Here is a 23,032-nt window from a genome sequence, read left to right as displayed (position 1 = left end):
GTGGAGCTGAGCACCGGTCACTGCCCTGCACCTTGGGGCCCATGTGCGTCCAGGCCAACCGGTGAACACGACGTCTTCTGATCTCAGCAGTGTTTGGAAACTCAACACAATCCCGTAGTTTATGTGGCTTGTCAACACTGACATATATATATATTTTTTTAAATTAAGTTCTGGAACTTCCGGCCAAGATGGAGGGATAGGTGGAAACACTGTGCCTCCTAGCACAACCAAAATTAAAGACAACAAAGATTTAGAAACAAAAACACAACCAGAACAGACAGAAAATTGAACTGTATGGAAGTCCAACAACCATTTAACCAAACCGGTAAGAGAGGTGGAGTCAGCGGCCAGTGGAGAAGGACTGTGGCAGGAAAAGGTGGTGGCAGCCAGATCTGGGAGTGCAGGCGGCGCAGGGATGACCATGGTCACGCATTTGAGGGCAGATAAACTAGGCAAAAATGGGCAGCGAGACAGACCGCCATAACCCAGGGCCCCAGTGACAGGAAATAAAGCCTAAAAGCACTGATTGAAAAGGTGGCGGCTTGTGGGAAGTGGCAGAAGGGACCATAATCCGATCAGAGAGCGCAAAACACCATTATTTTATCTCTGACCCCACCCCCACATACAGTGTCACAACCAAGTGACTGGGTTGCCCCACCCTGGTGAACACCTAAGGCTCCGCCCCTCATATGCAACAGGCATGACCTCACCAAAAATGTCTCCATCAGAAGAACAAATCAAAGCCCCAGGGCCAATACTTTTAAGCAACCAAGAGATAGCCAACCTATCAGGTGCACAGTTCAAAACACTGGTGATCAGGATGCTCCCAGAACTGGTTGATTTTGGTTGCAAATTAGATGAAAAAAATGAAGGCTTCACTAAGTAAAATAAAGGAAAATGCACAGGGAACCAATAGTGATGGGAAGGAAACTAACTAACCGAGACTCAAATCAATGGCGTAGACCAGAAGGAAGAAAGAAACATTCAACCAGCATAGAATGAAGAAACAAGAATTTTAAAAAATGAGGAGAGGCTTAGGAACCTCCAGGACATTTTTAAATGTTCCCACATCCAAATTATAGGAATACCAGAAGGGGAAGAGGAAGAGCAACAAGTGGAAGTGTTACTTGAACAAATAATGAAGGAGAACTTCCCCAATCTGGCAAAGAAAATAGACTTCTAGGAAGTCCAGGAAGCTCAGAGAGCCCCAAAGAAGTTGGACCCAAGGAGGAACACACCAAGGCACATCATAATTACATTACTCAAGATTAAAATGAAGGAGAGAATCCTAGAATCAGCAAGAGAAAAGGAGACAGTTACCTAGAAAGGAGTTCCCATAAGACTGTCACCTGATTTCTCAAAAGAGACCTTACAGGCAATAAGGGGTTGGAAAGAAGTATTCCAAGTCACGAAAGGCAACAACCTACATCCAAGATTGCTCCATCCAGCAAAGCTTTCATTTAGAATGGAAGGGCAGATAAAGCAGTTCTCAGATAAGGTCAAGTTCAAGGAGTTCATCATCACCAAGCCCTTATTATATGAAATGTTAAAGGGACTTATCTAAGAAAAAGAAGATAAAAAATAGGAACAGTGAAAGGACAGCAAACTCACAGTTATTAACAACCACACCTAAAACAAAAGCAAACTAAGTAGACAGCTAGATCAGGAGCAGAGCCACAGAAATGAAGATCACATGGAAGGTCAGCAACAGGGGAGTGGGAAGAGGAAAGGAGGGGAGAAGGTACAGAGAATAAGTAGCATAGACAGTAGGGAGAAAATAGAGGGTGGGCAAGAGTAATATGGGAGATGTAGAAGCTAAAGAACTTATGACACATGGACATGAACTAAAGAGGGGGAATGTGGGTAGGAGGGGGTATGCAGGGTGGAGGGGAATGAAGGGGGAATGGGACAACTGTAATGGCATAATCAATAAAATATATTAAAAAAGTAAAAATAAATTTAAAAAAGGTACAGGGAATAAGAAGCATAAATAGTGGGTACAAAATAGACAGGGGGAGGTTAAGAATAGTACAGGAGATGGAGAAGCCAAAGAATTTATATGTACAACCCATGGACATGAACCAAGGGTGTGGGGTGAATGCTGGAGTGTGGGGATTGCAGGGTGGAAGGGGATATAGGGGAGGAAAAGTTGGGACAACTGTAATACCATAATCAATAAAGTATATTTCACCAAAAAATTAAGTTCTTTTGTATTTGGAAGATTCTGACACCAAAACAAGTGTGATTTAAAAATAAAATGAATATGGCATCACTACTTACCCGATGAATGATACCAGCTGAATGAAGGTGTTTAATACCACAGAGCATCTGGTAAAGAAGGTAGGACATTCTCTCGTGGTCCAACTCCATATGAATAACCTGACATAAGTTAGCATCCATTAATTCCATAACCAAATACCTGAGGGGAAAAAAGACCAGCCATGTACACATAAAAATCATCCAAAATTCCCTTATGGCTATTAAACCAGAGTCTTTATGAAACAGTAATAGCTTACTCCCTACTCAATGCACTGGCTAAAGTAAAATAACTTTTCTCTAAACATTTTATAAGGTATCTTGAAAAGGAGCAAATGTACAATGGAACTTTGTAAAAGTTAAAAAAAAAGCACAACTAGCAACTCAATGTCTTTCCAGTTAAAAACATTTTTTATGTCACAGTAAATTGAATCTCACACATCCAAATTCTCCTACACCTTAACTTTTTTCACTATGTAATTACTACCAGTAGAGAAGCCTGCTGTTATTTCTCTCATGTTAAGAAAACCTGATCCCTGGGATACAGCATAATACTGTAATAGACATAGTGCCAGGTGGGTACTAGACTTATCAGGGCATAACTTCCTAAGTTATATAATGTCTGATCATGGTGTTGTACACCTGAAACTAACCTAATATTGCATATTATCTGTAATTGGGAAATAAATTAATAAAAAAGACTTGACCTCACTTTCCCCAGCAGCTACTCTGCCCCCCTTTTTTATTCCCTTTGTAAACAAAGCTCCCCAAAAAGGTGTCTATGCTCACCGTTTCCAATTCTCCCCCCACTTTCCCTCGCCCCTGCTTTGATCAGGCTTTTGCCCCTCACCCTGCTGAAACCTTCCTCAAGACCCCCAGTGACTCCCACGTTGCTAAGTCCTGGTGGACAGCGTCCTTCTCCTGCCCCGCGTCTTGCCTGTGGCATGCTGGGGCTCAGTGCTCCGCCTCTGTGTCTGGGACAGTCTTGGCAACCTCCTCTGGCCTCTGGTCTCAAGGCTTTAAATACCACCGACAGACCACCAACTACACATTTGTACTTCAACTCACACCTCTCTCCAGGCTCGTTTACCTAACTGCCACCTTACGGTTCCATGCGAGGGCCCAATAGACACCTTGAAGTCCTGTCCAGGGCAGAGCTCCTGCGTGCACCTGTGCGTGCTCTCCCCGCAGCCTCCCCAACTCGGTTGAGAGCATTTTTACCATTGGCTCGGGCTGAGCTCCAGGAGCCATGCCCAGCGCCTTCCGCTCTCTCAGCACACGTCCTCTCTCAGAGCAAGCGCTGAGGTTCCACCTTCGGAAAACTGTCAGCACCCAGTCATGCCCCTCGACCCACATCAGTACCCCTCTGGTCTAAATGAAGCCACATGGCCTCTCCCCTGAGTTGCTGTAGTCACTGCCCAATTGGTCGTGTCCCTACAACTTATGGAGGGTTCTCAAAACCCAGAAACCAAAGTTATTGTTTAAAAACGGAAGTCAGGTAAGCTCCTCCCTCTGCTGAAAGTCTTACTCACTTGTCTTTGAATAAATGGAAATCCTTCCAGGGGCCTAGAAGGTGAACAGTGCCTGGCCCCATCCCTTCTCATCGCCTCTCCTCTGCTCCCTGCGCTCCAGCCCACTGGCTGCTTGCTGTTCTCAGAACACGTCAGGCGCGTTCCTACTTCTGCTCCTTCAAACTGCCTGTTCTCCCACCTCAAGCCCATCGCCCCCTAACTATCTGCAGGACTCACCTCCTCACCTCCTCCAAGGCTTTCTTCAAATGTCACCAATCCAGGGAGGTCTTTCCCCAACCCCAGCCCTCCTACTTAAAGCTCCATTCTGACTCTTAACCCCCAGCATTCCGGGTCCCCGGCCCAGCTCCACTTCTTCCACAGCACGGCCAAGTCCCAGTGCGTGACGTTGTCCCTGTCTCTGCACTTCTTATGCTGATTCTCTCTCTTCCCTGCATTCCCACATGCTTTAGGAAGGAGGGTGACCACCAGCAATTCTTAAGTAATAAAAGAGATTTTTTTCTTGTTTTAGTTATTGAAGTACGCCAAGTCTAAGAGAGTGCAAACACGGGGCTGGACATCAAATATTTGTTGGGTGAACGAATACACCAATAAATTTAGAATAAATTCGCATTTCATTTCATTGTTAGTAAGATAATTCTATTTCAGATTTTGGAGATGCACAATATTTAATGCTTAAGTATTTTAAATAATAATTGTAAACACCTGAACCCTACGATCCTGGATTTTGAGGATCTGGAGAAAAACATTTTTATATTTCAGTAAAGCAAATCAGTGGCATTAATAGTCATTGTCTGCTCTGAAGAACTGTTTCCAGTCATCCAGTATCTGTTCCGGAGATGAGCGCCATCTGGGCGCAGACGGTTGGAGATTATTATGTTTCCCTAAGAGTTCTCCTCCGCAGAGAAAAGCGGCTAAGAGAGCGTTAAGCACGTACTGTTGTCCAAAGGAAGAAAAGAAAACGAGTGCAGTCACTTTTACAAGTAAAAAAGCAGCGACTTTGTTTTCTAGACGTTCAGTCTTTGGCGCACAGTGCGTTACTGAAAAAAAAAAAAAAGGGGGGGGTACTTACACGTCTTGAAATTCTTCGAGAGTTTTTTGTGGTGTAAACACATTTAATAAACTAATTATCTGAAAAGAAAAAAAGTTAAACCTCAGAATGTCAGAAGACTCTAAAAGTTAAGTTTAACATATCAAAAACTACAGCAGAGCTCAGTATTTATTGTTATTATCACTGTTTTTACCAAAAACATTCTATTACATGGTATTTGAAAAAAGTTAGATGATCAGAATTTTCACCTCGGAAATAAGATGTACTTTTAAATCAAATCACTCTTGGGTGTCCCTAATTTATTCTTTTATTATTCAGAATTTATTATTAAGAATTCTCACACTTAATGTCTTTCTAACTCTAAACATAAAGTAGAAATTACGGGCAGAAAAACACGAAATAAAGCAATATGCTAACTTTGAAAATTTAAATACTATGTGCAAATTTCTAAAAAGTTTTGAAACATGAAGGCTAAGCTTGCATCTCTGGTGTAAGAAAGGTGAAATGCCTCAGCGTGTTCGAGGAGAGGCCCAGCGAGGCTTGGGCATCCAATGTGCATTCTCAGTCATTTCAAATGACCTCGGGAGAGAGAGACCTTTCAGCAGATAGAACTGGGGTGGCTGGCTAGCCAAGGAAAAAGTGTAACTGGATCTACACTTCAATTTTTCTTTGCACCAAGGTAAACTTGGAATGGAACAAAGATTTAAGCCCAAGTCACAAAAGCATAAAATGTGGACAAACATTTCTATAATCCTGGTATAGAAAAGCCTTTGGTCAGCATGACAGGAAACCTAAGAGATTTGATTCTATTAATCAACCCAACAAAAATAAAATTGGTAGGGCAAAGGCAACCTGAGCAAGGTCAAATGGAAAAAAAAAGTGAGGATCAGTGGGTTGACCCACACGAAGGTCTTCTATAGTGCCTGTGGAAGAGGCCAACGGCCCAGGAGAAAAATGGATGGAGGACATGGAAAAAAATTCTCAAGAAATGAAAATAAATGGGAAGAAATTTAACCTCCCAAATAAAACACATCTTTGCTCATCTGCCAGACTGTTAAACAATATGTGGTAATACTCTCAACAAAAGCACACAGCTGACAGTCTTCTTTGAGGTGAGTGTGCCAGCATGTATTGAAGTCAGAAGTATGCACACTCTTGGCTCAGCACTCGTGGTCAAGAAATTCAGCTGGATGAGTGAGTAAAGATGCGTGCAAGGGGATGCTCACATCTGGAGCATCCAGGGAAAAACTGGAGATGACCTACATCTCCAGTCACAGGTGATGGGTTAAATAAACGACTGTGCTCTGATGTACCAGGCAGCCATTTAAAAAATGGTTTCTGTCTACGTTCATTAACCTATGTGAGACTCGGCGGCATTCCTTGGGGGCAAAAGGCAGGATGCACAGTCACGGAGCTGGTCTCGTTCATGCGTGTGGAGGCTCACACGGGCACAAGGAGCTGATCTCGTTCATGTGTGTGGGAGCTCACATGTGCACAAGGAGCTGATCTCGTTCATGTGTGTGGGAGCTCACGTGTGCATGATGCTGCTCACCAAAGTGTCAATGACAGGGATCTGTGCAGGATCGAAGTCAAGGGTTTTACTTTCTTGTTCACATGGTTTGAACTTCTAAAAATAATAAGCATATTTTTGTAACCTGAAAACAATTTTTAAAAATAAATAAGTAAAATAAAGCATGCTTCAAAGAAATTAAAAATGAACTGAAAGCACAGACTCAGAAGAATGGTATACCACAGACCCAGCATAAACATCAAAACATTAAGAGTAACCTCAATCGCCCTCCAGGACAAAAAGAGGTCACATGGAGGACCTTCAAAGGCCCTTCCTGACGTAACACTTCAGGGCTTTATACCATTGGGAAGGTTACAAAAGAATGCTCAGAGACCAGCGCTCAATCTGCTAAGCCTCACCAGCCAGGGCTAAATGGTTATTTTTATCACTAGGTTACCCTGGGTCTGGATTCAATGTGACCCACAGGATTATCACACCACTAACAACATTCAAGTTACTGAAGAAACACAGATGTAACTTACATTTTTATGATTGACACATTTTAGGAGCACAAGTTCACGATAAGCTCTCTTTGCATGAGTTTGATTTTGAAAAGGCCGGCTTAGTTTCTTGACTGCAACATTTATCCCAAGAACTGTATCAAAAGCAGCACTATAATTGGGAAATATAACCAGCAATCCATTAGAATGATTTTGAAAATACAACAATGCAATATGTACAAAGCATGATCCTTTTTAATGAGTAACAAATAAGGAAAAATCTTTCTGCTTGTTTCCACCCGAGGGACTTCTGTGCGTGGACAGCCAGGTGAGCTGGCTCAGGGTAAGGGGCGGACTGCCGCCCTGCAGAGACAGGGCTCAGCAATCCTGGGCATGCCGGATTCTCACTGTATTAGTTGAGATAACTTTATTCAGAATCAAGTAATTTGATGCAGAGCATGTAACGACAATCAAGAAATGAAATCTTCGGTTTAAATATGCCAGTAAATTAGAACAAAGACCCTGGTCATCACAGGATAAACTATATTTCAGAATATCACAGTGGAGGGAATGGTTGAGCTCATGGAAGAAAACGATAAATTTAAGTTTTGATTGAGTGTGTTTTTCCCAGAAAGAATCTAAAAACAGAAGCCAAAAATCTCAGCTCATGGTAAACTGCAAGATACAAAATCCCTAATGTAAGAAATTGCTACATATAAAACTCTACAAGAAACTGCCTCCTACTAGTATAGTAAACATAGAACCTTCTGGAACCCGTGTTTCTACCATCTTCAGCTTCTAGTTGAAACTGGTTCATTTTCCTCCAGAAAGAGGAAAGACAGACAGAAAAAACTGAGTGGACCAACTGCACATTTTGTTCTAATTACAAATGATTTCTACCAGCACCATTCGAGTTACTTTACTATCTTTTGGCTACCACCCATCAGGGGCTGCAAGCTGCTAAAGACCACCTGGAAACATGAGCAACATCTAAAGTACTGTTCCCATTTCTTTATCCTATTCAGTTTACAACATGGCTCACACTTACTCCTTGAACAGTGTGTTTTTGCCAAAATTCCCTAACTTAATTCAACCTGCTTTTAAAATGAAGGCTGAAGCATTTGGTTAAGAATGGTTAGAAACTTCATGAACCCTGGAATCATTTTTTTTCTCTAGTTCAGTTCACATTATGTATACATGTTTACACATAGGTAAATTCACATGCCCCTACATAAATACATAGTTCACATGAATTATAAAATGTTAAAAGAAATCTATTTGTGAAACAAATCATTAATTAATGTACTCGTACACACGTGTATTTGTGCCTATATTTCTCAGGCTCAGAAACGTGACAAAAGACACATCTTTTTTGGTCTCAACAGTTTCCATCCGAAATGAGCCAAATGGACCAACTCTGAGCCGCTGAGCGGACACACACTTCCCGCTCCTCACTTCCACCCCAGCGGCGGCTCCCTTCCCGGTCTCACTTCTCGCAGTCACTTCTAAATTCCAACGAACATACTTTTATCACTACTTCCTCATCTATCAGCTTTAGAAATGATCTGTTCATTCCCCATTATAAAAACAGAGAATTTAGTCACGTACTGGAAGCCTCAACTCCTCCCAGGTCTTTGCTCCTGTGTTAGTCCCAGCTCTCTCTCGGTTTCCCGTGTAACTTTAAATCACATGCCCAGACTTCTGTTCCGTCAACTCCCAAAGGACCCTCTTGACTCCCTGGTGTGTGAAAGGAGACTCCTAGTCCATGTCCTCTTCCTCCAGCTCCCTACTCTCTTTCCTCCAAACATCTGGCTTCCATGGTCAAACTGGTAACTCTCTATAATTAAGTCTTCCGTGTTTCCTCACTTAGGATGTGACAATACTAATAAAAAAATCATTTAAATGAAAATAGGAGTATTGAGAGGTAAGTAAAATTACTGTAAATATTCTGTCAATATATAACTTAAGGTACTACAACAAGAAAATCATATTATTTTATACATAATATGGCATGAAAATATCATTATATATAATCATATAGTATTAGGAGTTATATATCCATTAAAAATGACAACTGTACTTAGTTTAAGGTAACTTCCAGTTTATTTATTTATTTTTTAATGATTTTATGGAGATGAGATTCACACAGACATAAAATTAACTATTTTAAAGTGAACAATTCAGTGCTGTTTGGCACATTCAGAATCTTGTACAATCAATCACTGTGCCAGTGTGATTCCCAAAGAGTCCCAGCACCCCAGACGCAAGCCCCGCCCCCAGTAAGCATGTGCTCCCCAGGCCCCCTCCCTCCCGCCCCTGTGCACAGTCTCTATGGACTCCCTGCTTTGGCTCCTTCACACCGATGGACTCAGGCCACCTTTCGTGTCTGGATCCTCTCCCCTGGCAGGCTTTGAGGACCACCCACGTTGCAGCATGGCTCAGGGCTTCATCCCTTTCTGTGATTAGTCTTCCACGTATTATATTACACACTCTGTGTGTCCATTCATCCACTGATGGACATTTGGGCTTTTTTTAACCTTTTGGCTACTGCAAATAGTGCTGCTATAAACATCTGTGTACAAGTCTTTGTTTAAACAATTGTTTCTAATTCTTTTGGGTATTTAACTAGGAGCATTTAACAGGCCATACAGTAACTTTATGTGTCACCTGTCAAGGAACCTCAAAATGTTTTCCACAAGTGGCTGCACCAGTCTACATTCTTACCAGCAATGTACAGGGTTCTAATTTCCTCACATCTTTTTTGTTTTAATTTAATTTATTTACCTTTAGAAGGGAAGGGAAGGAGAGAGGGAGAGAAATATCAATGTATGGTTGCTTCTGGTGCATCCCCTGCTGGAAACTGGCCTGCAACCCAGGCATGTGCCCTGATGGGGAATCGAACTGCGATCTTTTGGTTTGCAGGCCCACGCTCAATCCACTGAGCTACACCAGCCAGGGCCAAGTTTCCTCACATCTTTGTCAACATTTGTTACTTGGGTTTTGATTATGGTCATCCTGGTGGCTGTGAAGTGGTGTCCCATTGTGGTTTTGATTCACATTTCCCAAATGACTAATGACTAAGAGCCTTTCCATGTGTTTATTGGCCATTTGTGTGTCTTCTTCAAGGAAAAGGCCTATTAAAATCCTTTGCCTTTTTTTTTACTGTGTTTTTCTTTTTATTGTTGAGTTGTAAAAGTTCTTTATGTATTCTGGATACTAGATTCTTACAAGATATCCTATCTGTGAATATTCCCCCAATTTGTAGGTGGTTTTCTTACTATCTTGATAGTGTCCCTTGTTGCACAATTTGATGAAGTCCCATGTGTTTCTTTTATTGCCCATGCTTCTGTGCCATTTCTGAGGATCCAGTGTCATGAAGTTTCCCCCTATGTTTTCTTCCAGGAGTTCCATGGGGTCAGCTCTTCTACTTAGGGTGCCGGCCCGTTTCGCGTTGACTTCACACCGCGATGTGAGACAGGAGTCCAGCCCCCTCCTTGGCGTGTGCATGTGCAGCTGTCCCGGCCGCGGGGCTGGAAGAGACTGTTCTCTTCCCGCTGAATAATCTCGGGCCCTTTGTGAAAACCAGGCCACAGGTGTGTGGGTTTACTTCTGTACTCTCAGCTTTTAAATTTTTTTAAAGAACTTCTTTTTATTATTATTATTTATTTATCTTTAGAGGGGAAGGGAAGGAGAGAGGGAGAGAAATATCAATGTATGGTTGCCTCTTGTACATCCCCTGCTGTGAACTGGCCTGCAACCCAGGCATGTGCCCTGACTGGGAATCGAACCTCAATCCTTTGGTTCACAGCCCGCACTCAATCCACTGAGCTATACCACCCAGGGCCCTAAATTTTTAAATAAATTCTTATCTTCCCATCCTATAATTCTACCACTGCTTTTGCCAGAGGAGATACAGTTTATAATGGCATATTAGAAACTTTTATGTCAAAATTAGAACTTTGAAATGAGAAATACACATTCATAATGAACATTCATAATTTCATTATTAAACATTCTTTAAAAAAGAGATGGTGCCTAGAAGTAGCATAGGCAAACTGAAAATCAAAACCAACATGCAAAATAGCATTTTATAAAGTATAGGATTTTACTGCTACTGAAGTCGTGTGTAATGAAGTCATCAGTTTTAACTGCCCACCCTTTGTACAGCCTTCTGTTTTACCACTGATTATGAACTTCTAGTCAGGGTCTCAGTGTAGGTGTTACATGAAATGCCCTTGGTGTCAGCCTTGCAGAATTACCTGTGTAAAATTACCATGCAATTCCAAATATGAGATGGATTTAAAATCAAAAGAACATTTTATCACATAGAACTTTTTATTAACATCAAAACATCCTAACGGGAGCCACCCACTGACTGTACAACCTCCCAGGGCACACCGGGTTTAAGTGCCAGGATGGCGTGTTATCACTCGAAAATTAGGATCAGCCCTATTTTAGACACAGGCTGGGCATTCCTTCCAAACAGCCTTTCTCCCGAATCAGTTTGCCCGGGGAACTCTGAACGACCATCTCCTCTTCTCTCACAGGCCTCCAGCCGCCCGGGCCAAAGAAAATGGCCCACTACATGTAGTGGCCCTGACCACATGCCACTACAACAGAGGCTCAGTTACAAGCTGGTGAAGCGTCTCTAAACGCAAGGTCTCTAAGGAAAGCAAACCTCTACCACAGCATTCATGAGTTCTCTTTCACCTCGGAACCCCTGCTACCAGCTGTAAACACTGGGTGTTTAGCTACATCACAGTTTCTTTTAGATGCAAATACAATTTTACTTTTATTGACCAAAAAAAAAAAGAAAGAAAAAAACGTTTTGCCAGAAAACTAAGGGATAAGAAGTTTGGGAAGTGCTGATAATGGTAATCTAGAAAACAGGTGAAAACTTTACCTTTAGCTGGCCGGTGATGTCGCGGCAGCTGTCTTACCATGCAAGAGACTAAGGTTCAGGGTCAGACCAAGGGTTCTGACGTCCTGGAGACACCAAGGAAGAGACGGCCAGCCCAACCCCTCACACAGCATCCCTTCCTGGTTAATCCATGGGTGACAATGACACTGACTGGCCTCATCCTGCCAATGAAGGGCAAGGCCCTGCTGTGATGGCGCCTAGAAATGAATAGGAGTGATTGGGGATAAAAGGGGGAGGGGAGAGGTGGCCAGGATGAAGAAATGAATAAAACTCCAAATTTCTGTTACAACTCACTGTCATTCCTAGTGCTCTAATATCATCATGGCAGGGGGATGGAAAAGGAAAAAAAAAAGAACAGAAAAGAAACAAAGAAAAACTGCTACCTATTTAATTTATGCAGCGTTCTAAGAATTTGGGTCTGTGCCCTACAATCAGGCTACATGTAACTAGAGCAAGAGGTTGGTTCAATTAGGCTCATAGACCTAGATTAGAGCAAAGAGGAGACAACTTTCATCATCAGCAGTTCTAAATTCTGATGACTCAGTTCTACTTCATTTTTATTACAAGAACAACTCGATGCACAGTACCGAAACAGACAGCACTTACCAAACAATCCCTTGGGCTCCAGAGCCAATGGGTTTCAGCTGCTGGTAACGCTTGAGCACAGTGAAAGTTGAGTCCGCCACTTGCACACTGTAAAACTGACTATCACATTTACTGTCACTCATGATGTAGTGTCACGTGATAGATATTCCAAAGGCTACACGGTCGTCAGATTCCTTAAAAAAAAAACCAGAATGAATATGCATTCTTCCTGAACTTAGACACGCAGCTAGCTTCACAGTGTTTCAAATTTATTGGTATATAAAACAATTTGGCTATAAGTTCATAAACTCAGTTGGACCAAGTTCTGAACTTAAGCAACACATGAAAAATTCAAAGATGTTTCCCTAGTACAGGACTATTATGAAAGGAAGAAAATTTGAGGCCCTGTGTGATCACATTTTATAGAATTGGATTAGAAAATAACCCCCTTTGGAGAAAAGAAATTCCACTTTAAAAAAAAAAAGATTTTATTTCTTTATTTTTAGAGAGCAGGGAAAGGGGAGGAGAGAAACATCAATGTGTGGTTGCCTCTTGTGCACCTCCTACTGGGGGCCTGGCCCGAAACCCAGGCATGCACCCTGACTGGGAATTGAACCGGCAACCCTTTGGTTCACAGGCCCATGCTGAATCCACTGAGCTACACTAGCCAGGGTAAAAATGCGCATTTTTTTCTAGCCACAAATAGACTATGAGGTCTGTTTGGAAAAAGCACAACCATTGTTAGTACACTTAGCACAACATCAATGTAACCTGGCAGCCAAGGAGAGTGGATGGAATGTGGCATGTGAACAATGATGACTTCACTGTACTAGTCCGTGGGGGCAGTAGACACTGCTGAGTGAGCATGTCTGTGAGACCATCATAATCAAAATGGCTGAGGGAGTAGAGAAACAAATCTGTATCAAATTCTGCATTAAACTTAAACATCCCTCCGCAAAAACTATTGGGATGATAGTTTCAGAAGGCTGCAGCTGTGGGCAACTGGTGATTGGCAGCTTTATCATGACAATAAGCCTGCTCATGCATCATGTCTCGTGTAGAGTATTTTGGCAAAATGTCGAATCACCCAGATAACTTAGCTCACCTATAGCCCAGACTTGGTGCTCTGGGACTTCTGGCTTTTCCCAAAACTAAAATCACCTTTGAAAGGGAAGAGATTTTAGACCGTGGATGAGATTCAGGAAAATACAACGGGGCAGCTGATGGCAAGTGGAAGAACTGTGTGAGGTCCCAAGGTGCCTTCTCTGAAGGGGACTAAGGCATCACTATCCTATGTATGATGGTTCTTGTTTCTTGTATCTTCTTCAGTAAATGTCTCTATTTTTCATACTATGTGGATGGACACTTCCTAGACAGGCCTCGTGTGTCACTATGTGATTCTTATCAGCTGGCTTCCTGTGGGACCCGCTTACAAGAAGCTGTCTCAACCAGAGAGGACGCACTGTTTCAAATAAACACGCCTACAATTCCTGCAGAAAAACAAATGCACCAGTCTTCTCTTAAGTCCATAAATACAGGTTAAAGTGATGTACCAGAAAGCAAGCCCTGCATCAGGGTGATGGAAAGGGAGAAGCTGGAGAACAGCAGGCTGTCAGAGGCCTGGGGACGCGGGTATGCCGAGTCTGCTCACAGGCGTGATCCTGCCTGGTACAAGTGCTCAGAAGATGCCCCTGTCCTCGCACCCACATCACTAGAGGGAGACCAGCAATATGGATGCCACGACATTCACTCATGCGGCCTGAGTGTACCCCGGCAGCCTGGGAGCAGCCTTCCCAGACTTCGGGCAGAGGCTGACAGGCGGAGATGCGCACTCTGCAGGAGCCCCCATGATTTTAAACAGAAATCGCCAGATCACTAGTCTTATTTTCATGATTCCCTGGCTCTTGTCTGGCAATTTTACTAAAATGTCAGGAAGCATTTAAGTTTGTCCTTTTTTTTTAAAAAAAGGCCAACAATTAAATAATAGAGATGAACATTCTATACTGTTTAAAACCACAGAATTTAAACCTTATTCTGTCCCACCAGGAAATTCCTGCCCGTTTGCCGTAGGATCTGATATTTAATGTCTGTCCACTGAGTGATCTAGAGTGACGTCTAGGATTTCCATCAAACATGAAAATAATGTGATTGATGACAGGTCTAAACAAGGAATTTGAATCAAATGAATGGTCTCTCTGACTGACCACCGCTTCACGTTCTTACTGTCCTCAGGCATGGCTGTCAGCACCACCAGCCTCTGCAACTGAAGACCACGCACCCTGCCAGGCACAGCTCGGGGAGAGGCCAACCCTGCACACGATGCGAGGAGCCACCACACCGCTCACAACACCACAGCAGACCAAGTCACGCTGCTGCGGGGAGGTCCCCGTGCTCCGGGGGGACAGGGGCAGGCCTGTCTTGCTTACCCAGGCTTCCCACACTCACAGGGCCTTCAACAGACCTTTGCTGATCTAACCCATAACATGGCATCTGATGATGCCACAATGCCACTCCATTTCACTTGCATCTTGAAAGAATATCCTCTTTTAAAGATTCATTTATTTATATACAATCCCACTCAACATTTGTGGGGTGCCATTCACAACAAGTCATGTAGGAGGTACACAGCAGCAGCTAGGAACCAGTCTTAAAGCAGCACGGAGCTCACGACGGGGTTGGGGGAAGTGTGAGGAGTGAATCCATTATCCAAAAAGTAATACAAGCTACAATGAGGTGAGGCCATGAGCAAAACGTTAACCAAGTCAAGAGGCTCTACCCACAGGTGGGAGTGGGGGAGACGAGGAGAGCTTCCTGGGGGAGGTGGCGTCTGACCTGGCCCATCTCCCCAGAGGCAGACAGGAGAGGCACAGGGCTCGAGCTGACTGCACAGACACAGCGAACTGTTCAGCTGAGCTGGTTGGGTACAAATACAAAGGGTCAGAGGCAGACTTGGCAAAAAGGCGGGCAGCCACTTCTACCTGCTATTTCTCTGCCACACTGTAAGACATCATCAATGCTGGTCATTCATGAAGCATGTCCTGAGCACCGCTGTGGGCAAAGTCCTGTGCTGGAGCAGCCAGCATGCCTGTCCTCAGCGAGCTCACGGAGAGTGCACACTGTGGGCACACTCAGTAAGAGACACAGGGCCAGAAAAGCCCTGAACCCAGGAGTGTGGAGAAGCTTTGGGGTGCGGGAAGGAAAACAGCATGTACAAAGAGCTGGAGATGCCTCTGAGCACGACGAGTCATTTGAGATTTGGTTTTGCTGGGTAGTAGGGGAAGGAAGCTGGAGAGAGAAAATGAGGCCCAGTCTCCAGGGGCCCAGCCACTGCTGGGAGCAGCCTGGGCCTGAGGGCTGTGAAGCCACCAAAGCACATGAGGCCCATGACCCGACTTGCTCTTCAGGGAGCTCCTTTGGGAAGCTGAGCAAGGGGTGGGTTTGAGAGGGCAGGATGGAAGATGAAGAGACCTGGCAAAAATGACTGGGTCCTGGCAGGCAGCAGAAGAGAGACGCACAGGCTGGAAGAAGAGGATGTGCGGCTCACTGCCCTCAGAGGAGACGGGAGAAATGAAATGAGGAGACCCAGCTGAGTCTGGAGTTCAGCCTTGGAGGCCGGGGCCCCTTCGGGACACATAGCACGAGGGGCACGGGCTCTCGAGGCACTCCAGGACCTGGTCCTCCCTTCTGTGTTTCAGTGACAGAAGCCTTTCTGTCCCGGCTGGATGAATGACTGCCCAGCAAGAGACGACATCTGGCTGCTTTCCTGGTGGCCAGTCATCAACTTTTAGCTAAAGAGATAAGAGCAGAAGCCACGTGCACCACCTCCAGGTCCTTTCCCAGCAGAAAGCTGTGTGCGGACCAGTCTGCCCCTCCCTCTGCAGCTGGCTGGGGGACGAGCGGTCACAGACTGGGAGGTGGAATTCACACGCCAGAGCCCCCACCAGCCAGTGTTCCGCATGACCCGGTGGCATAGAGACGTCCCCCCTCTGGTCCACCTGCCCGCACTGAGACTGGCACAAATTAATCCTTGTTGAGCAAGTGGGGGACTCTTTCTGCTACAGCTGTTGTAACCTATAGGCTGACTGGAACAATATTAGGTTAGCTTTTGTAAGTTTTGGGAATGCATTACATCATTAGGTTCAAGAATTATTAACATAATTTCATCTCAAGATTTAAAATAATTTAAAAATTAAAATAAGTTGTCCTTCTTAGGCCAGGAAAAAAGCACCTAAGAGAAACCCGCTGGAGCCACCTTCTCTGTCAAGCTCGGGCCTCGTGAGCACAAGGGAAAGAACTTCCCGAGAAAACAGGTAATTATAGTTATTAATGAAATCAATTCTGCTGCGATTATATGTCAACAAAATGGATATCAACAGGGTTTTAGAAAACAGTTTACAAAGTGCAAAATATACGAATTCCTCATGCAACACTGTTGCAACACACTGAAGCTGCACTTGCTGCCTCCACGTCCCTCCCCTGCGGGCGCTGGTTCTTCACCTCACTTCCAGCCATGGGACCTGGGGCCCACCAGGCCAGGGCCTCAAAAGCAGGGAGGCCCTGTCTTCCTTCCCCTACAGCATCACTTGATACACTTAAGGAAATGTCCAAGGCCCACCAATGATCCACTGACAAAGCTCTTGGGGACACGTCCTGCTCCTGGGTCTCTCCAGACCTGAGTGCAGTGAGCGGACATCCAGAGGGAAGGAGTCAGTGCAACCTTTGTTGAAGGCTCTGGCTCCTGCCTGTGGCCTTCCCACTCACTTTCCATGCTGCTTCCTGAATGCTCAATGAATGACATGCTGTCACCCAAAATCTCTTCTTCTCTAAGACTGGGCACTCTTGTAGAATCCCCTCTAACTACAGGAGTGACCTCTACCCTGTCTATAACTACATACTGGTGGGGAGGAACATTCCTACCTGCTTAGAATCTAGAGTAAAAAATACTTAAAAAAAAAACTCTCCAGTTCTAGTATTCTTCTGAGTATAAGCACTTTAGGTACTATCAACACAATATTGAATCTCTGGTTACTTTTTACAAATTAAAAAAATTGCTCTAAGTCTCATGGTACATCAGCTACTGCTTACTGCGTTCTCCCAACACACATTTCCCAAGGGCCTCTTGTGTTCCAAGCAAGAGGTGGAGGCTGTTGAGAGCGAGCACTAACCAGACAGCCCCTTCCCTCAAACTACCAACAGCATAATTATCATACCGTATCTAAAGTGCCCTTGGGTCCTGAGAGGATCAGCAGGAGCCTAGCAGAGTGGCGTGAACAAGTGGATGGAGGTGTGAGTGAGAGGTGGATGTACAGGAAGGCTGCCTGGAGGAGGCAAGACCTGGAGGCAAGTTTGTTCACAGCGTCAACCCAGGTATGAGGCTCCTGATACTTTTATACATGCCAGTGAGAAGTATAAGCTGGTAAAAGATTTTTTGGAAGGAAAATAGGTAATATCTAATGAGAATTTCAAATGCATATGACTTTTAACCTGGCAATTACAATTTTGCACAGGTATTCAACAAATATGTGTACAGATATTCAAAGATGTTTGTGCAAGGATGTTTGTAGTACTTCTTGTGAAAGACAAAATATTAGAAATAACCTAATATGTACGCTTGGCAAGACTAAACAAATTATGGCATAAAAGTAAAATAAAGCCATTAAAACAATGGAGGAAATTCAGGTACTGCTAAGAAATGATGCCTAAAAGACATAAAAGAAATAAGGTAAGTTAAAGAAGAGCGCACAAAGTAAGTATTGGTCAGTGGAGAAATACATGTGTGCACATACACGACATGCTCACAAGCACACAGACACAGTGGGAAGGAGACTTTCACTCTTCCCATTGTAACTTCCTGGGTTTGGGGTTTTTTTTTGGTAGTCATGCACATACTTCACATAAAAGAAACTAATTAAACAAGGTCTTATAAATGAAAGGCTACAGAGTGGCCTCTCTGACCTCCACGGGGAGGATGGGCTGGGGCAGGAGGCTGGGCCGGCTCCTGGCCTGCAGTTGAAGGGCTCCCTCACAGCACTGGAGGTGCACGGGGCCACCCCGCTCTGCAGGTGAGGGCACGGCCTCTTCAACACTTGTGCTCTTTCCAGTGCACTGCTCTGTATCACCAACTGGAGTTAGAAAGGAGAGCGAGGTGTCCAAGGACCAGTCCAAACCAGGCCGAGAAACACAAGCTGTCCCCTTTCATCCTGCTGGCTTCACTCCAGTCACTCTGCTGCTGAAGATGACTCCGTCACTCAAGGCTCAGTTAAACCTTCCATTGCACTAAGCCTTCAGAACACCCAGGATGTGTAATATTTAAATTAGCTGCTGTGATCAAAAGCAAATTTCCTCAATAACCCTGCTTCAATACTTGCTAAAATTTTTATCAAAAATTTTAATCAAATTGTTTTTTTTCTACTTTAATTTTTTTCCCTAAGATTTTTTATTTATTATTTTAGAGAAGGGAAGGGAGAGAGAAAGAGAAGGAAAGAAACATCAATGTGTGGTTGCCTCTCACACACGCCTCACTGGGGACCTGACCCGAAACCCAGGCATGTGCCCTGACTGGGAACTGAACCAGCAACCCATTGATTCACAGGCCCGCACTCAACCACTGAGCCTCACCAGCCAGGGCCCTACTTTAACCCTTATTAAAAATATCACAGCGCCCAAAGCACTACACACACCATTTAGAAAGACAGATCCATCCACACGAAAACCTGTGCACAGATGCTCACAGCAGCTGCATTTGCAGTTGCTCAGACTGGACGTCATCCAGGTGCTGGTCTGTGCGTGAATGGTTAACCGTCATTGCAAACTTCTGAAGGATGCAGCAACTTGGGTGGATCTTAAGGGCTCTACTTAGTGAAAAAATCCAATCACAAAAGATCTTCATTGTAAGATTCCACTTATACAACATTCTTGAAATGATAAAAGTGGAGCCGAAGAACAGATTAGCAGTTGCCAGGGGTGAGGGGTGGGGAGGTGGGGAAGAAGATAGTGTGGTTGCAAAGGGGCAGCACCAGGGGGACCTTCCGGTGATGAAAGAGTCCTGTGTGTTGACTGTGGTGTGGTTACACAAATCTCCACTCGGGACATAGGGATGGGACTGTAAGCGCTCTCTGTACCAATGCCATGTTCCTGGTTTTGGTGTTGTATATTGTTGTGTAAATATATACAACCATGGGGGAAACTGGGCGAAGGGACCTCTCTGTACTTTTTTTTTTTTTTTTGCAATTTCTGGTGACTCTACATTTCAAGACAAGGAATTAAAAAGGAAAAATAGATTTGTTAAAAATATGCAGTGATCGCCCTGCTCTCCATTTGGGTTCCTTCAGTACTGACCAACTGAAAACAAAATTCTAACCCTTAGCATAGCAGAGGCCTCTGGCCCTCTCTGGCCCAGTAACAGGCCACGTGGACCTGTAGGCACACTGGCTGCTGCACACCTTCGGCCCCGCCTGAGCTGTTACGTCTGCTGGAAATGACTCCCGCCACTTTGTTCTGGCCAGCCACCATCCCCCTTCATGATCTAGTGTAAGCACTTCCTTCTTCAACAAGTTTTCCCCTCTAGCCTTCCCTTTGGACTGTGCCCGGCACCACCAATGTGAATCTGATGTTGCATTGCAAGTCTACCTGCACTTCTACTCTGTGAGTGCCTTGAGGGGAGAAAATGTGTCTGATGCATGTTTCAGTCCCCTACTGACTATGGAGTGGATTCCCAGTGAGCATTTATTAAAAGCAAAACAGAGAATAAATGGGTAAGGCAGCATGACACAGTGCTTCAGATCACTATTCTCAAGTCAGAGGTGGATTCCTCTACAAAAACTGTTAGAATTAAAAACAAATTCAGCACCATTGGAGGAAACTAAACCAATACCTAAATATCTGTTGTTTTCATATACAGTAATAATGAACTATCAGAAAGAGAAATAAAAAAAATAATCCCATTTACAACTGCATAAAAAGAATAAAATACCTAGGAATAAATTTAACCAAAAAGGTTAAATACCTGTAGTATGTATTATATCAATGAAAGAAATTAAAGATGACAAAGTAAGTAAAAAGATATTCTATATTCATGAACTAGAAGAATCATTATTATTAAGTAATGTCCATACTACCCAAAGCAATCTACAGATTCAATGCAATCCCCGTAAATATTCCAGTGGCATTTTTCATGGACATATAATGAATCATCTTAAAATTTGTATGGAACCACCTAAAGCCCTGAATAGCCAAAGTAGTCTTGAGGAAGAACAAAGTTGGAGGTATCATGCTCCCTGATTTCAAAACACATTACAAAGCTGTAGTACTTAAAACAGTATGGTACCCTGGCCAGTGTGGCTCAGCTGCCTGGAGCGTTGTCCCGTAAACTAAAAGGTTGCTGGTTTGATCCTGGGTCAGGGCACATACGTGGTTTGCAGGTTCAGTCCTCAGGAGGGGCATGTATAGGAGGCAACTAATCAATGTTTCTCTGTCACATTAATGTTTCTCCCCTGTCCCAACCTTCTCTCTCTATAAGCAATGAAAAAAATGTCCTTGGGTGAGAAAATCAGTAAGTCAATCAATAAATACAGCATGGTATTGGCCTAAAAAGATATACAAATCATGGAACAGAATAGAGAGCCCAGAAATAAATCCACACACATATGGTCAATTAATTTACAACAAAGGAGCCAGGAACACATAGTGGGAAAAGGATAGTTTCTTCAACAAATAGTATTGAGAAAACTGGGCAGCCCCATGCAAAAGAATGAAACTCAATCATTATCTTATACCACACACAAAAATTTACTCAAAGTAGGTGAAAGACTTGAATGGAAGACCTGAAACCATAAAAATGTTGTAAGAAAGCATAGGCAGTAAGCTCCCTGACACAGGTCTTGGAGATGACTTTTTGAACCTGACACCAAAACCAAAAATGGACAAGTGACACTACATCAAATTGAAAAGCTTCTACACAGCAAAGGAAGCCATCAACCAATGGAAAAGGCAACCCATTGAGTGGGAGACAATATCTGCAATGTCATGTATTTGACAAGTGGCTGATACCGTAAAAATATAGAAAGAACCCATAAAATACAACAGAAAAAAACCAACAGTCAGATGAAAAATGGGCGGAATTTCTGAACAGACATTTCTCCAGATGTAAAGACGATCAACGTGAAACGATATTCAACATTATCAATGATAAAAAATGCAAGTTGAAACCACCATGGGACACACACCTGTCAGAGTGGCAAGTATCAGAAAGACAAGAAACAAAAACAACCAATGTTGGCAAGGATGTGGAGAAAAGGGAACCCTTTTGCATTGCTGGTGGAAATGCAGACTGGTACAGCCATTAAGGAAAAGAATATGGAGATTCCTCAAAAAAATTAAAAATAGAACTACCCTATGATCTAGTAATTCCACTTCTGGATACCTATCTAAAGAAAATGAAACACTAATTTAAAGATATACGTATCGCATATTCACTGGAGCATTATTTATAATAGCCAAGACATGGAAACAACCTGAGTACTCATCAGTGGATGGATGGATAAAGAAATGGTGGTATAGTTACAGAATGGAATACTATACAGACAAAAAAAGAAGGAAGTCTTGCCCTTTGTGACAACATGGACAGACCTCAAGGGCATTGTGCTAAGTCAAGTAAGTCAGACACAGAAAGACAAATACCATATAATCTTATATGCAAAATATAGAAACAAAACAAATTAGCAAATAAAAAATCCAAGCTTACAGATACAGAGGACATTGGTGCATGCCAGAGATGAGGGCTAAGATGTAGAAGAAAAGGTGGGACTTCTGAACTAGATGGAGGCACAGGTAAACGTGCTCACGTCCTTGTACAACCACATCAAAATTAAACTAAAGAACAACCAACTAAAGAACTAAACTATAGAAAAACCATCACTCAGAATTGTCAGAAATCGAGTTGAATAAAAGTCTGACAACTACAGAATTAAAAAAATAACATCCATCCAGACTGGTAGGAGGGGCACAGAGGTGGAATGGGCTGGTCCCACATCCATGTGCAGTAGACAAAAATTCAAGAGGGATATCTTGTGAGTGAGGAGTCCTGGCCCACACCAGGCCCCCCAGCCCAAGGCCAGAGAGGTAAGTCCCATAACTTCTATCTGTAAAAGTCCGCAGGGATTAGGCTGGTGGAAGCAACTTTTAGAGTGCCAAGCTGTTCCCTATAAAGAGCCCACACATGAACTTACTCAGACTCACTTCCTCTGAGCTCCAGTACCAAGGAAGCAGCTTGAAAGGCACCAGTGGCATATGGGGAGAAACTAAAGTGTCTGGCATCCAGGTGAGAGCTGGGGGACAGACAGAAAGGTGGGTAGAGGCCATTGTCCCTTTTCTGAACCCTCCCCCAGCAGAGCCACAGAGCTGGCAGGCAGGTGCCATATCTGAGATTCCATCAATCTGGCTAACACTTTTTGCTCCTCCCTAATATCCCCTAAGGGCCCACCCCAGCTGTTAACAGTGTGGCTTTTCCATCTGAATAGCTGGTTCTGGCTCATGCTTCACAACTCCCTAACTTCTCTAGAACAAGAAACAGCAGGCCTCAGTGACACCCCAGGCCCTGTACCTCTTGCAAAGTAGCCCCAGGCCCAGTACTAGCAGCAGCCAGCTGAGAGTCACAGGTTGGCTTTGCCTGGCAACCTCCAA

The 23,032-nt window shown here is 43.7% G+C and overlaps 1 protein-coding gene across 5 annotated transcripts in view; it reads right to left on the bottom strand.

Moving 5' to 3' along the window:
• MAPK9 (mitogen-activated protein kinase 9) overlaps positions 1 to 23,032 on the bottom strand; it is a 45,141-nt gene that overhangs the window by 16,021 nt on the left and 6,088 nt on the right. For 4 of the 5 annotated variants that reach the window (XR_005081260.2, XM_037136373.2, XM_037136372.2 and 1 more), the window contains exons 2-5: positions 12,374 to 12,546; positions 6,889 to 7,018; positions 4,858 to 4,916; positions 2,281 to 2,419 (exon numbers count right to left, since the gene is read on the bottom strand). Coding sequence is in view for 4 of the 5 variants with exons in the window: in XM_037136373.2 (XP_036992268.1) it covers positions 2,281 to 2,419; positions 4,858 to 4,916; positions 6,889 to 7,018; positions 12,374 to 12,495 (450 nt within the window). In the remaining variant the exon portion in view is untranslated. Of the gene's footprint in view, positions 1 to 2,280; positions 2,420 to 4,857; positions 4,917 to 6,888; positions 7,019 to 12,373; positions 12,547 to 23,032 lie in introns of those variants that run through there. The other variant, XM_053656828.1, reaches the window with a different exon arrangement.

This window comes from Artibeus jamaicensis, unplaced genomic scaffold (assembly GCF_021234435.1).
Source record: "Artibeus jamaicensis isolate MK-2021 breed Jamaican fruit bat unplaced genomic scaffold, CSHL_Jam_final scaffold_286, whole genome shotgun sequence".
Lineage (NCBI taxonomy): Eukaryota > Metazoa > Chordata > Mammalia > Chiroptera > Phyllostomidae > Artibeus > Artibeus jamaicensis.
Note: the sequence above shows the minus strand (reverse complement) of the source record. Positions and strands in the feature narration are given on the sequence as shown.